This window comes from Rhinolophus ferrumequinum, chromosome 18, assembly GCF_004115265.2.
Source record: "Rhinolophus ferrumequinum isolate MPI-CBG mRhiFer1 chromosome 18, mRhiFer1_v1.p, whole genome shotgun sequence".
In the NCBI taxonomy this organism is placed as follows: Eukaryota; Metazoa; Chordata; class Mammalia; order Chiroptera; family Rhinolophidae; genus Rhinolophus; species Rhinolophus ferrumequinum.
In genome coordinates this window covers 23165640-23179731 of record NC_046301.1, presented here as the reverse complement: position 1 = coordinate 23179731, position 14092 = coordinate 23165640, and the positions used below count along the sequence as shown (strand labels likewise).

Sequence of the window (14092 nt, the reverse complement as noted above, 5' to 3'; positions counted from 1 at the left end):
TGATGTATAGTTATTTATTTATCACATAAACAACTTCATTAAGAGGATTCACATAATCTTCACTGCTCTATTGCCTCTCAGATCTACAAATTTATTGTGTACATTGGAATGACAACAACAGAAAGGATGGATTACAAATCTATTTTTTTATGTCCCTTCAAGTTTAAATGACTGGTAGAGTAAGGATTTTTCATTGTCCTTGCTTTTGGTACAGATATTCTAAATCAGAACAGACATTGCTTTCATTAGTTTAAAATGTATTTTCTAGAAAACTCCACTCCCTTAAATTTGTGCAGTACTTTATTGCATTTCAAAGCATTTTCACAGATAATCACCACAGTTGATCCTCCCAAGAACCTTATGAGGTAGCAAATTCCAAAACCAGAATAGGTCCAGTCAAATCAGCAGTTCACTTTGCCTCAGGGGCTCTAAATGGATATGTTACACTTTATCATTCTAGCCTCCATTGTTCATAGCCCTGTTTTCATATATTTTATCTCCTTATCTCTTCGTACTACAAACTTAGTAACTTCCTCAGTCTATTTTCTCTTTCATTAATTCTCTCTCTTTTTTTTAATTAGTTTCAGGTAAACAAAACAACATAGTGATTAGACGTTTATATACCTCACAAAGTGATAACCCCAAAAAGTCTACTACCCATCTGACCCTATACAGTTATTACAATATTATTGACTATATTCCTTATGCTGTCCTATTTTTTTAAAATTATATTTGACATTCAATATTATTTTATATTAGTTTCAGATATACAGCGTAGTGGTTACACAGTTATGTAATTTATGAAGTGATCCCCTTTTAAGTCTAGCACCCATCTCATTAATTCTCTCTTAATCTGTTTTAAATGCTATTTACCCCAAACACTCAGTTTTTCATTTCGATAATTACAGTTTTTTATTTCTAGGAGCTCTAGTTGGTTCTTCCTCAAACCTACCTGTCATTTTTGCTTGATTATTAAAATATCCATTTTCTTAACAGAAAATAACAAGTGTTGGCAAGAATACTGAGAAACTGGATACCTTGTGCCCTGTTATAGGCATGTAAAATAGTGTAGCTGTTAGGGAAAACAATAAAAATTTTTAAATAGAATTACTACATGATCTGGCAGTTCCACTTCTGGAGATAAACTCAAAGAAGTGTTAAGCAGAATCTTGAAGAGATATTTGTACACCCATGTTCATAGCAGCGTTTTTCACAATAGCCAAAAAGTGGAAGCAACCCACAATGTCCCCTGACAGATGAATGGATACACAAAATGTGGTATAAACAATGGAATATCATTCAGCCTTAAAAAGGAAAAAAGTTCTGACACATGGTACAACATGGATGAACTCTGAAGATAATATGCTAAGGGAGGTAAGTCAGGTACAAAAAGACGAACATTATGTGAGGTACCCAGAGTGGTCGAATCACAGGACAGACAGTAGAATGGTGGCTGCCTGGGGCTGGGGGAATGGAGAAACGGGGAATTATTGTTTAATAACTATAGAGTGTTGGTCTTGCAAGGTGAAAATAGTTCTGTAGATGGATGGTGGTGATGGCTGCACAACAATGCAAATGTACCTAATACCACTGAACTGGACACTTAAAAATAATTAAGGCGGTCAACTGCATGTTATGTGCATTTTACCACAATTAAAAATAATTGTTAAATGTGGGGGACTGGAATCAGCAGTTCAGAGGACAGAGACCAGGAAGTAGAGGTTTCCTGTACGTCTATCACATGCCCGACTTCCGTGTAAGTCCTCTCATTTGCTCTTCTCATAGACCCCCCCCAGGCAATATGGTAGAATTAGAAATAGAGCAAGTATTCAATAAAGGGCAACTATTATTATTGTATTATTATAGTGTCACCACCATCCTCCTCATTTGAAAAAAAAAACAAAAACAAAAACAAAAAAAACAAAGAAGAAAGAGAACCTGGGACCAAGTGGTTATATTTGACTTTTTTTCCATTATTCCATTCAGAACCTATGATAATGTGTCCTTCCAGCACTTTCCGGGGAAATTACTAGTCCTTACTCACCTGGAAATGACAAGCCCTGACTTGAACATGTAAATATTTCAACCATGAGCTGACTTCTTCACCTTCATAAGGTATCAGTCTGGTCTCCACAGAAGCCTTAACTAATATGATCTCTAAGGACCATTTCTAACAAACACCTCTGTTTAAGCAGACAAACAGTGATGAGAGTTCACCTTGTAAAGGTCACTGAACAGCGAGCTTGCACCACTTGGGCTAAAGAGACCTGGTAACCCAGCGTTGGGAAGCTCTGCACCTCCTGAGCAGGGGCCAGGCTTCCAGACACTCTGAAAAAGACCGCTGCTTCTCGTGCCATCAAAGAAGCAGTATTCAAGAATTTAACATTTAAATATAATCAGGTTTTACTCTTGTTGGAGGCAAAGTCTGGTTTTTGGGCAATAAAAAAGGCTTTAACAAGTTCTCTGAAGGATTTCATTCAGGCCTTGCTAATGCATTCTGTCATATCAGTGGAGACTTAATGGGGAGCTAACGTAATCCTTTTAGGACAGATAACTAATGCTCTACCCAGACGACCCAAGGTATTTCTTTAGGATAGGATTTGTTCTTTGCTAATGCCTTAAGATTAGTTACTGAGGACCTGATCTAAACCCCCGAAAAGTCCAAAACCTCTTTTTAAACTTAGCAAATTAATAGGTGATACTCTCCCGTAAAAGGCTAACTCTCTAAAGCCTCCCTCCACCATTATGCCACCACCAGCTTTTCCAGCCTGGTGTTTTATCACTCCGTTTTGCAGGATGCTACCACTGCACTGCACCATTCCTTAAACCAGAGGTTCTTAAATTCAGCCAGGCATCAGAACCCCCTGGAACGTTTGTTACAACACACCCATCCCCAGAGTGTCTGAGTTAGCACGCCTGGGAGAAGGCCAAGATTATACATTTCTAACTAGTTGCCGGGCCGTGCCACTGCTGCCCTTCCCACGATGACACTGCTATCCCCTTATTTTCCAAGCTACCACTTAGGAAATGCTGTTACATCCACTTGGAATGCCATCTCCCCAGTAATTCCACTTACATTGTGTCAAAACCCCCATGGGGGTGGGGGGCAGCTCTAGTTTCCTCCCTCTTCCCCTGCTCTTGGCTTCCTCCACTCTTATTCCCAAAGAGGGATCAAGGGATTAAAGGAAGGGTAGGAAGTCCAGGGAGGAGGGAGGAAGTAGAGGGCATGCCTGGGGCCTGGGCACCCTGGTGGGCTTTTCCTTTTTGCTTCCGCACCACCAGCACCACCTGAGGGGAGTATGGGAGCATAAACCCAGCCACCTCTCCCTCTTTTCCTTTACAAAAGCAGCTGCTGCCCTCAGGGACCCCAGAAGTAGAGGCAGAGCTGGACCAGGACAGGATTTGGAGTTCCTGAGTCTCCTGGCCAAATGAACAAATTAATGTTGCCTTAATGGCAGTCTACTTTAACTCCCAACATCTATCTTCAAATACCTCCATTTCATGAAAACTTTCCCACCTGTACATCTGAAAGACAGACATTTTCTACCTTATATGTAAGTCCTTTTCAATTTGTCTACTCCGACCTTGCACCCCCATCTGAACTCTATACAAAGTACTCATTAAATATTTACCGATTTTAATTGAAACATACACAGAGATCAGAGAGAGTACACACTGTATGTGTACCATTACCACAGCAAGAGTCATAGAAATTATATATCAACAGCATTTCATATTTGGAAAAGTTGTTTTCAATAACAAATTTCCCCTAAAATCATACTTCAGGAGAAAGACATTCAGCCACGAACCAGACAGGTTTCATAATACTTTTGAAAATTTCCAAACAGTCTATCTATTCTTTCTAGGAGTACATTTATAACATAATCCATTTGGCCCCCTAAAAACTTTTTATGGTAAAACTGAAATTAACCTTGGGAAATAATGCAGAAATTAAAGTGATTTTCTTGATGATTTTTTTTCTTGAAAAGCATGGCCCCCACTTAGCTTATATTACCAAAGAAAACCAATTATAGCAATAGCATAGAGTGAGTTTTCCTTTAAAGGGAACAAAAGACAGCAACTCACCTTAAAACTAGTTGTAACATCACATCTTCACAGTGTAAACCGATGAGAGTTCTAAATAATGCCAGGGACACCACACAGAGCTGGGGAGCAATAAATACACATTCTATTTCAGATACTGGAAGGATAGCTCTACTCCCCACAGGTGGTAAATAAATCCGAATTACAAAATAAAATAGCCTCATTTCTTCAGCAGTTTTGATAAAACAAACAAACAAAAAACATGCTGCTGCCAGAGAGAATGTGTGTTCAGGCTATCAGTTCTCCTATAGCATTTCATTAAGAAACACTACACATGGAATTATGCTATTACGCAGAAGTACCCTCCTACAAAATGCCTATGCTCCTATTTCCAACTTTTTAAGATCCAGATAAACCCACCCCTGTAACTCTCCAACACATACATATGCATAGGTGTGCACATACATACACACTGCAGTACATACTCTCTGACCAATGCTGTACAGTTTTACACACTATAGTAGATCAGTACATTGCCTCACACACATGCACGCGATCTCCTGGTTGTCCCTTGTTTTCCTAAGTTATTTTCCAGTCTGACATTGGTTATCTACAAGACAGGCTAACAGAAAACTGCATGCATCCTAGCCAACTCGCCCTCCAGCATTCTCAGCCCCAAGCCTCAGCTTTTCTTGGCTTTGGCAAACGTTCTCCTTGATTCCATTTCCAGCAGTGCTGAGGGTGTGAGAATATACTTTTCTTAAGTTCATTAAAAAACAAGACTTCTTTCAACCTCTGATTTCCAAAAAGTAAAGATAAACAACCAAACAGGGAAGATTCTCAAAGATATATTATAAAATCACCATGCCCTTTGGGGAGTAAGCTTTTGTCATTCTGTCAGGCCACGTAAGTAATTAGGCTCTCCTTTTCTGGAGTTGTAGGGGTGATTGTATCTGGATCTTAAACAGTTGGAAATAGGAGCACAGGTATTTTGTAGGATGGTAATTCTGCATGGTGGCGTAATTCCAGGCTTAGGCTTTCTAGTCAAATCCTACAGGAGAACTGATAGCCCGAATATACATTCTATGTATACTCCTACAACTCAATGATAAAATGACAAAAATACCGCGCTAAGCACCCTCGACATTGATTTGCAGGGGTTACTATGGCAATACTGTACATAATATAGTATTGTTAACTAAAGTCACCATGATTTGTATCCCCATAACTTATTCATCTTATAACTGGAAGTTTATACTCTTTGACCAACACTGCAGTTTTATAAACTAGTAGCCAAGTGTATTGTCTCATAAGCTTAATTTATTTCTAAAGGTTGTTCTATATACATTGTCAATTAGTTGGTTCAGTTCAGATTTAGGAATTTAACTTTCAATCCATTGGTATCTTTGAATCTAAAGTGTATCTCCTGCAGATCTTCTTTTCTTATCCAGTCTGACAATCTCTGTCTGTTGAGTAGATGTTTTAATCTATTCACACTTAATATTATTGATATAGCTGGATTTGTCTCACATTTTACTTTTTGTTTTCTATATGTCTCATGCTTTTCTGTTCCCCTATTCCTCTTTTACTGTCTTCTTTTGCATTAAGTGAATATTTTCCCTAGTATAACATTTTTATTCCTTTAATGATTCTTTTTCCACTTTTTAAGTTATGTTATTAGTGGTTGCTCTAGGCCTTACCATATACATCTGAATTTATCAGACACTACTACAGATTTATACTGAATTAGCTCCAGTGAAGTATAGAACTATTACTCTTATATAGCTTTATTCCTTCTAATCTCCTTTTGTGATATTGCTATACACATTACAAATTCAATAATACATTGTTAAATTATTATTCTTTTACTTTTAAAACAATAATCGCAATTAAATAGAGATAGCCTTTGGGGCGGGCGTTGCTAGTAGCATGAGGATTTTCAAAGTTGATCTGAGCTCCAAAACTAAAGAAGGACTACCTAAATCCACAACTGCCTAGACTGCCATTTCAAAACACTTACGGGCAGGAATATGTTCTCTCACACCCAAACTTGATACACTCTGCTTTCTTGGCTTTACCTGCACGTGGGTCCATATGTTCCCCTGCCTCCTCAGAAGCGCATTCTGCTCGTTCCGCAGAAGAAAGTGCCAACCCATACAAACAGAAAAATGTCCTCCGAAAGGCAGTAAGTGCCACCTCCCTAACAAAAGGACTAGTAATAGCAAAATGCATTATCTAGTTCCAAAATAAAAAAGGTAACGGAGGAGAGAAGAGAATATTCATAATCTTACTCCAAAAACAAACCCCCCTGAAATCTGTTCTGAGTTACCAATTCCCCTTCTCTGGGGCTCTCCTTACCCGAAATGGGGTGTTGATTCGGCTCGTGAGAGTATCTAGAATGTGGACATTCTCGTGCTGGTGCAACAGGATAAAACGAAGGAAGATCTCAAGTAGTGCTGGCTCGGAGATGCTACGCAGAAAAAGATCCAAATATGCAGTTGTGGTCATGACCTCCTCCACAGTCACCTGGGACCAACGACAAAATGAGCACAGGTGAGCATCCTCTCGCTGCTGGGCTACACGCCTCCACGACGGTCCCTGGCCTCACCCCAGTGACCCCATCAAGGCAAGGACACACCCGCCACGAGAACACAGTTCAGAGCTTCATCTGAAGCCCATAACCTACTCACATTCCATGACACCGCCTGCTGCTTCCGCCCTTTAATCCAGTTAGGCAAAGGCATAAAGAAGCAAGTCAAGTGTTCAGAGAGCTGTAATCATTAAATGCAGTTCAGATACCATAAATATTTTAGTGTGTAATCAGAAGGGGGAGAAAAAAAAGATAACGGAAAGTATTTACATGGTCAGTAAAGGATTAATTAGACAGCTCAGTATAACTTGTTTCATTCTGAGTCACTCAAATATTTATTGAGACCTGCTATGTACAAAGAGCTAGAAACATCAGAATGTGTTTTTTTTAACCAGGAAGATGGCAAACCAAATAATAATGTAATAAGTGGCAAATGAGAGGTAAAGACACAAAGTGCCACAGATGTTCAGATATGTTTCTGGAAAATGGCAAGTCAAATTTCTGTAACTGAATAATATACATAAAGTGTTATTCATAAAGTGATATAAGAGTTTACTGCTTATAAAGTAACTGCGACTTTTCTAGATATATAATACAAGTGACTATTTCTCATGCAGTAAAATATCAATCATTCAGGAAACAGAACACTCTGTTAACATTGTGACTGGGACTGTTTTGAGAGCTAATATACATTTCTGTCTTCCTAAAAGCAGAATATAGCATTTCTTGATCCACAGGGGTCATCAATTGCCTTATTGTCTGGAGTATAGAAATAGTGAAACGGGGCCACATGAAAATCACCAGGAAAGCAGTTCAAAATTTCAGATTCCAACCCTACACCCTACAAATCTTAGAAATCCCCCCCGCCATGAGTCTAATATGCTTGATGATAAATGAAATGGGTGGCGATACTTTTTGAGTGATTCCATCTTCTCTTTTTTAGTTTTCCATCTTCTTTATTCCTCCCTTTAAAAGTGTTAAATGTCACTTTATCATACTGTTACTGGGCCATTCCTTTTATATACATTCCTCCTCCCCCTTGTAATTTTCTGCTTTCACGATCCACAAATCAGTATAGAAACTAGATCTCCAAATCTCCTTCTATAAGTATAGATAGGCCTTGTGTGGAACCTCTGTGCATAAAGGTTTCAATTACTTCTATAAATTTCTTGGTTCTTAGCTCTGCTCCAGATAGATGAGTCGGATAAGGTATTATCAAGCCAGTTTTGTCTGTTTTCTTTATTCTGAGCAAGGCATGCCTACACACTACATTTCAATCCACTCTCTCAGAATCCATTGACAACTCACCCAGCAGCATGCTGGGTGTTCTGAGCACCGCACCCGAGTGCAAACATCCTTCCCCTGTCAGCTCAGCGCCAATATTGTGAGCTCTCAAACATTCAACACACCAGTGTGTCATCTGACCGACTTCAAACATAACAAAGGAAACAGGTGAGGGTCAACCATTTGGCAAATAAATTACCTCGAAAAGTGTGCTTCTCATGGGCTGTCCCAGCTTCTGAAACAAACTGCTTCCATCCCTGTGCTTTCCAGTGTTCTCTGGTCCCCAAACTCATGGCACTCTCAATCCCACCCTGGGACTCATGCTGTGTCTTTTTCTTTATTACTCCAGTGCAATGTACCAGTCTGGCACATAAGCAGCACTTAAAAAAACGTTTCCTGAATAAATGACATCCCCCAAGGGCCCAGCGATTTACATTTGCCAGAGTTGAGCTTGATTTTTAATTCTTCCCTGTTTTTTGCTTATGCTCTGAAGGTCCCAGAGAGTCGGCACATTTTTAACAAAGACCTACAAAATAACTGATGTCACCAAGTACAGCTCCAGGGGGAATGACCCACAACACCAAACCGGTAGTTCCCTTAGCTCACGCCCATTCCAGGACTACACTCCTGCAATCTCAGGGTCCTTCCGCAGAAACTTAATCCAAAATCATTTAGGCAAAAGTCTAATTCCCTAAGAGTCTTGATCGCTGGGAAAAAAAAGTAGTGCTCATCATTCCAAAGGGGCCATGTGTGTAGTTTCTGCAAGACTGTATTTTCATCTTACCTAATGAGCACTGCTGGACTGATGTGTCGTGCAGAAGTCCAGGAGCTGCCTTTGCACCAATAATGCAGCTTCAGCTTGCCCCCTCCTTAAATTACACATGACCTTAATAAGCTCAAAAGCACAGCAATAAACTCTTTAGAATATAAGTCTCAGTCTTTGGGGGCTGACATGAAAGGAGGACAGTAAGCATCTATTGTTTACTACTCTTAGGCTAGATAAATGAAAGATTTTTTTTTTCTTTAAAGAAATCAAAGCTGTCATTTATAAGCTAAGAGGATTTAAGAAAGCCTTTGGAGGGGCAGCATTTACATAACGTGGTATAAATATTAAAAACCCAATTCTATTAAGCATCAACTTGCACACTGTTTATAAATCAAGGTCGCATTCACCATCAACTAACCCCGAAACCAGGAAAATCGGATTCCCTTCTCTTTCCATCTCTTTCCTCCTCCATATTGTAAGAGCCCTTAGAAGCCTTTTATCCCAGAAAATCTTCTCCTGCCCCATTATCTTACTTTTCAGACTCTTCCTCTAATCCCCCAAAGAGGCAACCTCCCTAACGAGGATGAGACCAGTGCCTAAGTGTGATCACTTGCAAGCTAACGATAAACCATCAGGGGAAAGCAGGTCTGCTGTGCTGAAGATAGTTCCCAGAAATGCCCCAAAGAGGGGATGTTAGCCAAGTAAGAAAGCAGCCTCGTCTTCATGGTCCAGTTACAAAGACAATCAGTTTTGTTATAAGCAAGACCTTTGCCTTATACATGACTGTCAATATTTATTTGCCTTGTTCTAAAAAGGATTACAAGTAGCTATAGATTTACATAGAAATCATAGTGGAAATAGTAAATGAGGTTCTACCTTACCACCATACGATACACAATAAAAAAGGTTAAGGATACTAAAACTTAGGAATGTTATTTCTTACTAAAGGTAGACCAGAATGACTATAATAACCTAAGAAACACTTGTTCCTACCAACAAATAATTATCCTTGACAAGGTAACTGCAATTGTGAACCTTAGACAATATATCTGCTTAGGCACTTTTTTTTTCCTAGTTGAGGTAAAATTGGTGTATACTACATTAGTTTCAGGTATAAAACATAATTTGATCTTTGTATACACTACAAAGTGATCACCACACTAAGTCCAGTTACCATCCATCACCATGCAATTAATCCCCCTCACCCATTTCACCCAACCCCCAACCCCCTTCCCCTCTGATAACCACCAATCTGCTCTCTGTGTCTATGAGTTTTATCATTTGCTTTGTTTGTTCATTTGTTTTGTTTTTTAGATTCCATATATAAGTGAAATCATACAGTATTTGTCTTTGTCTGACTTATTTCACTTCACATAATACCCTCAAGGTCCATCCATGTTGTTGTAAATGGCAAGATTTGCCATTTATCCATTCATCTATCAATGGGCACTTACATTATTTCCATATTTTGGCTACTTTAAATATTGTCCATACCCCCAAAGCAATTTACAGATTCAATGTAATCCCTATCAAAATTCCAGTGGCATTCTTCAGAGTACTACAATAATTCTAAAATTGTATGGAACCACAAAAGACATCAAGCAGCTAAAGTAATCTTGAGAAAGAAGAACAAACTTGAACATATCACATTCCTTGATTTCAAACTATACTACAGAGATATAGTAATCACACAGTATGGTAAAGACATAAAAAACAGACACATAGATCAATGGAACAAAATAGAGAGCCCAGAAATAAACACACACATATATGGTCAATTAATTTATGACAAAGGAGCCAAGAATATATAATGGCAAATGGACAGTCTCTTCAATTAATAGTGTTGGGAAAACTAAACAGCTACATGCAAAAGAATGAAACTAGACCTATCTTACACTATATACAAAAATTAACTCAAAAATAGATTAAAGACTTGAATGGAAAGCCTGAAACCATAAAATTCCTGGAGAACACAGGCAGTGAGCTACTCGCCATAGGTCTTGGAATTGATTTTTGAATCTGACTTTAAATGCAAATGGCTCTGACTCTGAAAAACAAATGCAAATATAAACAAGTGGAACTGTATCAAATTAAAAGCTTCTGCACAGCAAAGGAAACCATTAAGAATATGAAAAGGCAACCTATGAAATGAGAGAAAATATTTGCAAATCACATATCTGATAAGGGGTTAATATCCAAAATATATAAAGAACTCAGACAACTCAATAGCAAAGAAGACATTTTTTTAAATGGGCAGGAGATCTAAATGGACATTTTTCCAAAACAGACATACATTTGGCCAATCGGCACATGAAAAGATGTCAACCATTATTAATTATCAGAGAAATGCAAGTCAAAAAAGCACATTGAGATATCACCTCACACCTGTTAGAATGCCTATTCTAAAAAAGACAAGAAATAACAACCGTTAGAGAGGATGTGGAGGAAAGGGAGCCCTTGTGCACTGTTGGGAATATAAATTGGTGCAGTCACTATGGAAAACAGTATGGAGGTTCCTCAAAAAACTTAAAATAGAACTAGTATACAACCCAGCAATTCCACTTCTGGGTACTTATCCAAAGGAAATGAAAACACTAATTTGAAACTATAAATGCAACTCTATGTTCATTGCAGCATTTACAATAGCTTAGGCACTCTTATGTGCTTATGTTTCAGCCCAAGTTCTAGAATGGAGTCCTGACTCGGGTACTTAATTTTACTGCTGTCAAGTCCAGTTTAGTCTATCCTTTGAAATAAATCTCTTTTTGCCCACCTTCCACCCTCCACTATCCCTGACCTGAGTCCTCCTTCATGCCAAGCACTCTTCACCAATCCCTTAAACTGGTGTTTTTCAAACTATAGTTTGAGACCCAAAAGTGGGTAGTGAAAATCAATTTATTGGTTCACTAAGGGTTTAGACCAGATTCTAATAGGAAATATTAAGAGTACACTGCATGGAGTAAGAGTAAGCATTGTGTTGTAAAACTTCTGTATACACATTTTATTCAAAATATATGTAATACATTATATATGTGCCTTGTTACATATTATATGTGCCTTGTTTATATATATAGTAAAACACACAAAAATGTATTAAATACATTTCTGGCTGTGCACTACAGTCAGAAACATCTGGAAAACACTAAAGTAGCACTGCCATAACCAATCCAATTTAATCCTTTCTGCCACCCTCTCAGCCACCAGTTCTTGTCACCAGTTCCCTATATTCCAGGCTATGACTCAGTGTGGTCTGGTCTGGAAGAAGCACATGCATAACTGACATCAGTTCTCTGAACAGGCTGGCAACTGAATTTACAGTAAATCTAGTCCTTTTTATCTTAGCCTAAGAGCTCCAACAGTTCTTTTTTTTTATTATTATTAATTTATTTTTAATTTATTGGGGTGACAATTGTTAGTAAAATTACATAGATTTCAGGTGTGCAATTCTGTATCACATCATCCATAAATCACACTGTGTGTTCACCACCCAGAGTCAGCTCCCCTTCCATCACCATACATTTGATCCCCCTCATCCTCATCCCCCGCTCCAACAGTTCTTTTTATTTTTTAATTTAAAATTTCACGCTTTGAAAAATGGACAAAATAAAGAGTTTGCTTTCTTTTAAAAAGTGGTGGGTGGGAAGGGAGAAGCTGACAACCTGAGTCACGTTCCACTTCCATGAACCCTCTCAAAAATGAAGTCAGGACAAGCCCAGCCTCCCGGCCCACAACGGCAGCCGCACGCAACGCGGAGCGCAGGCGTGAAACCGAGCACACAGACACTCTGACCTTTCTGTAATCGGCTCTACTTGGGAAATTCCATTTGCATCTAAATTAGCACCGGAGTCCTCCCTGTACTGGCAGGTTTATGTGTGTCCTGAAAAATAAATTTCCCACCTGCGAACAGTTTTTTGTGTGATCCAGTCACATTGGAACAAACGCTCAGGCAGGTGGCAGGCATTGGGGTCAGGTGATTGTTGTGCCCTCTCCAAGGTAGAAGCCACACTTGCATCGCGTCTCCTTTGATACAGAAGAGAAAACCAACAAACCAACAGTTCACCTGGGTCATTTGTGAGTTCCAGAGATTCCAAGTGGAGACTTGGGGAACAGTGAGACCCAGGAGAACCCTGCCCACTGAAAGCAGCAGTGGGAACAGGAATGAGGAGGCTGGGTCGCATGACACAGGCACGAAGGGAACACAGGCTAAGACCCTGCTCACTGTTGCTCAGGAGACACAAGCTAACAGACAGGCAGAAAGCTTGTCCACCCAAGTTCAGCCAAGGGCAGAGCTGGATGGGCTCTTCACGGCCACCTCCTTACCTTCAAGGACAGGGAGCAAAGAACATTCAAGTACAGAAGGGAAGCCAGATACCCTGGTTCTCGGTGAGCAGCCCCACTGTTTCAGCCAAAAATTCTGGGCAGAAAGCACGGAATTATTCCAAGTCTGAAAAGAGTCTGCAGTTGATGATTCAGGCTCGTTCCCTCCCGGCCCCCTCGAGCCTCCCGTCTGCGCCTTGACCTCTAGGCCACACACTTCACTGACACCAAGGTCAGAGGCAGGCTAGGGAGGCACGCGGAGGAGACATCCAGAGTCCGTGAGTGTGGCTATTCATTCTTAAAATATGTGAGGAAGGAGGAAATTAAAATAATGGCTATAATGACTTCAGCAACATATTTTACGGAAAAGATGTTAAACATAAAGCCAGTCTGCCCTTCTTCCCCAGCATTTCTTCAATGTATCTGTAATATATTAAAGATAATAACTAAATCAATTAAATATAAATTAATTAACTAATGATACGTCATTAACTTGTACTTTCTGAGGAAAAGGGGAAGGAGTGAACAAATGACTTTTCAAGGTTCACCGAGACCCTGAAGGGTGAAAGACCTCACCATCTACCCAATGGAAGGCAGAGTTGGCTTCTGCGGGGTACAGTGACAGCCAGGCAGGGGGGACATTCTGGGTGGCAGTGCCACTTGAATTGTCTGGATAATGATGGCACTTCCGAGGCCCTGAGGCTTCCTTGCTGAGCACTGCTTCCCTGAAGGCTACTCGCAATGCACTGGAACTGGCCCAAATTTGAGGTGTGTGAATAAAGACTGTCCTTAGTGGTGACCCCTCCCCAAGTACACCTCTATTATTTGGGGTTTGTTTTTAACATTTCCCACTTTGTTTTCAGTGTGTAGATAACGCTGCCATGAATACTACCAACTATTATGGAGGCTGCCCCTTTTGGGGTTCCAACTCCCTGTGCTCCCTGGAAATGGGAACACATCAGCAGCGGCCCTACGCAAGGCACATGAAGTTCAGGCAATGCTCCACACTAGGCGCTGAGACAAAAAGATGAACAGACACAGTTCTGACTGTCGCTATTGTAAGCAGGGGCCAAAAGCTTTGGGACATTCTA

At 39.8% G+C, this 14092-nt stretch overlaps 1 protein-coding gene across 2 annotated transcripts in view; it reads right to left on the bottom strand.

Moving 5' to 3' along the window:
• FHIP1A (FHF complex subunit HOOK interacting protein 1A) overlaps positions 1–14092 on the bottom strand; it is a 193005-nt gene that overhangs the window by 19009 nt on the left and 159904 nt on the right. For both annotated transcript variants that reach the window (XM_033133927.1, XM_033133926.1), the window contains 2 exons: positions 6403–6570; positions 4087–4166 (listed from right to left, as the gene is read on the bottom strand). In XM_033133927.1, the coding sequence (XP_032989818.1) occupies positions 4087–4166; positions 6403–6570 (248 nt within the window). The remainder of the gene's footprint in view (positions 1–4086; positions 4167–6402; positions 6571–14092) is intronic.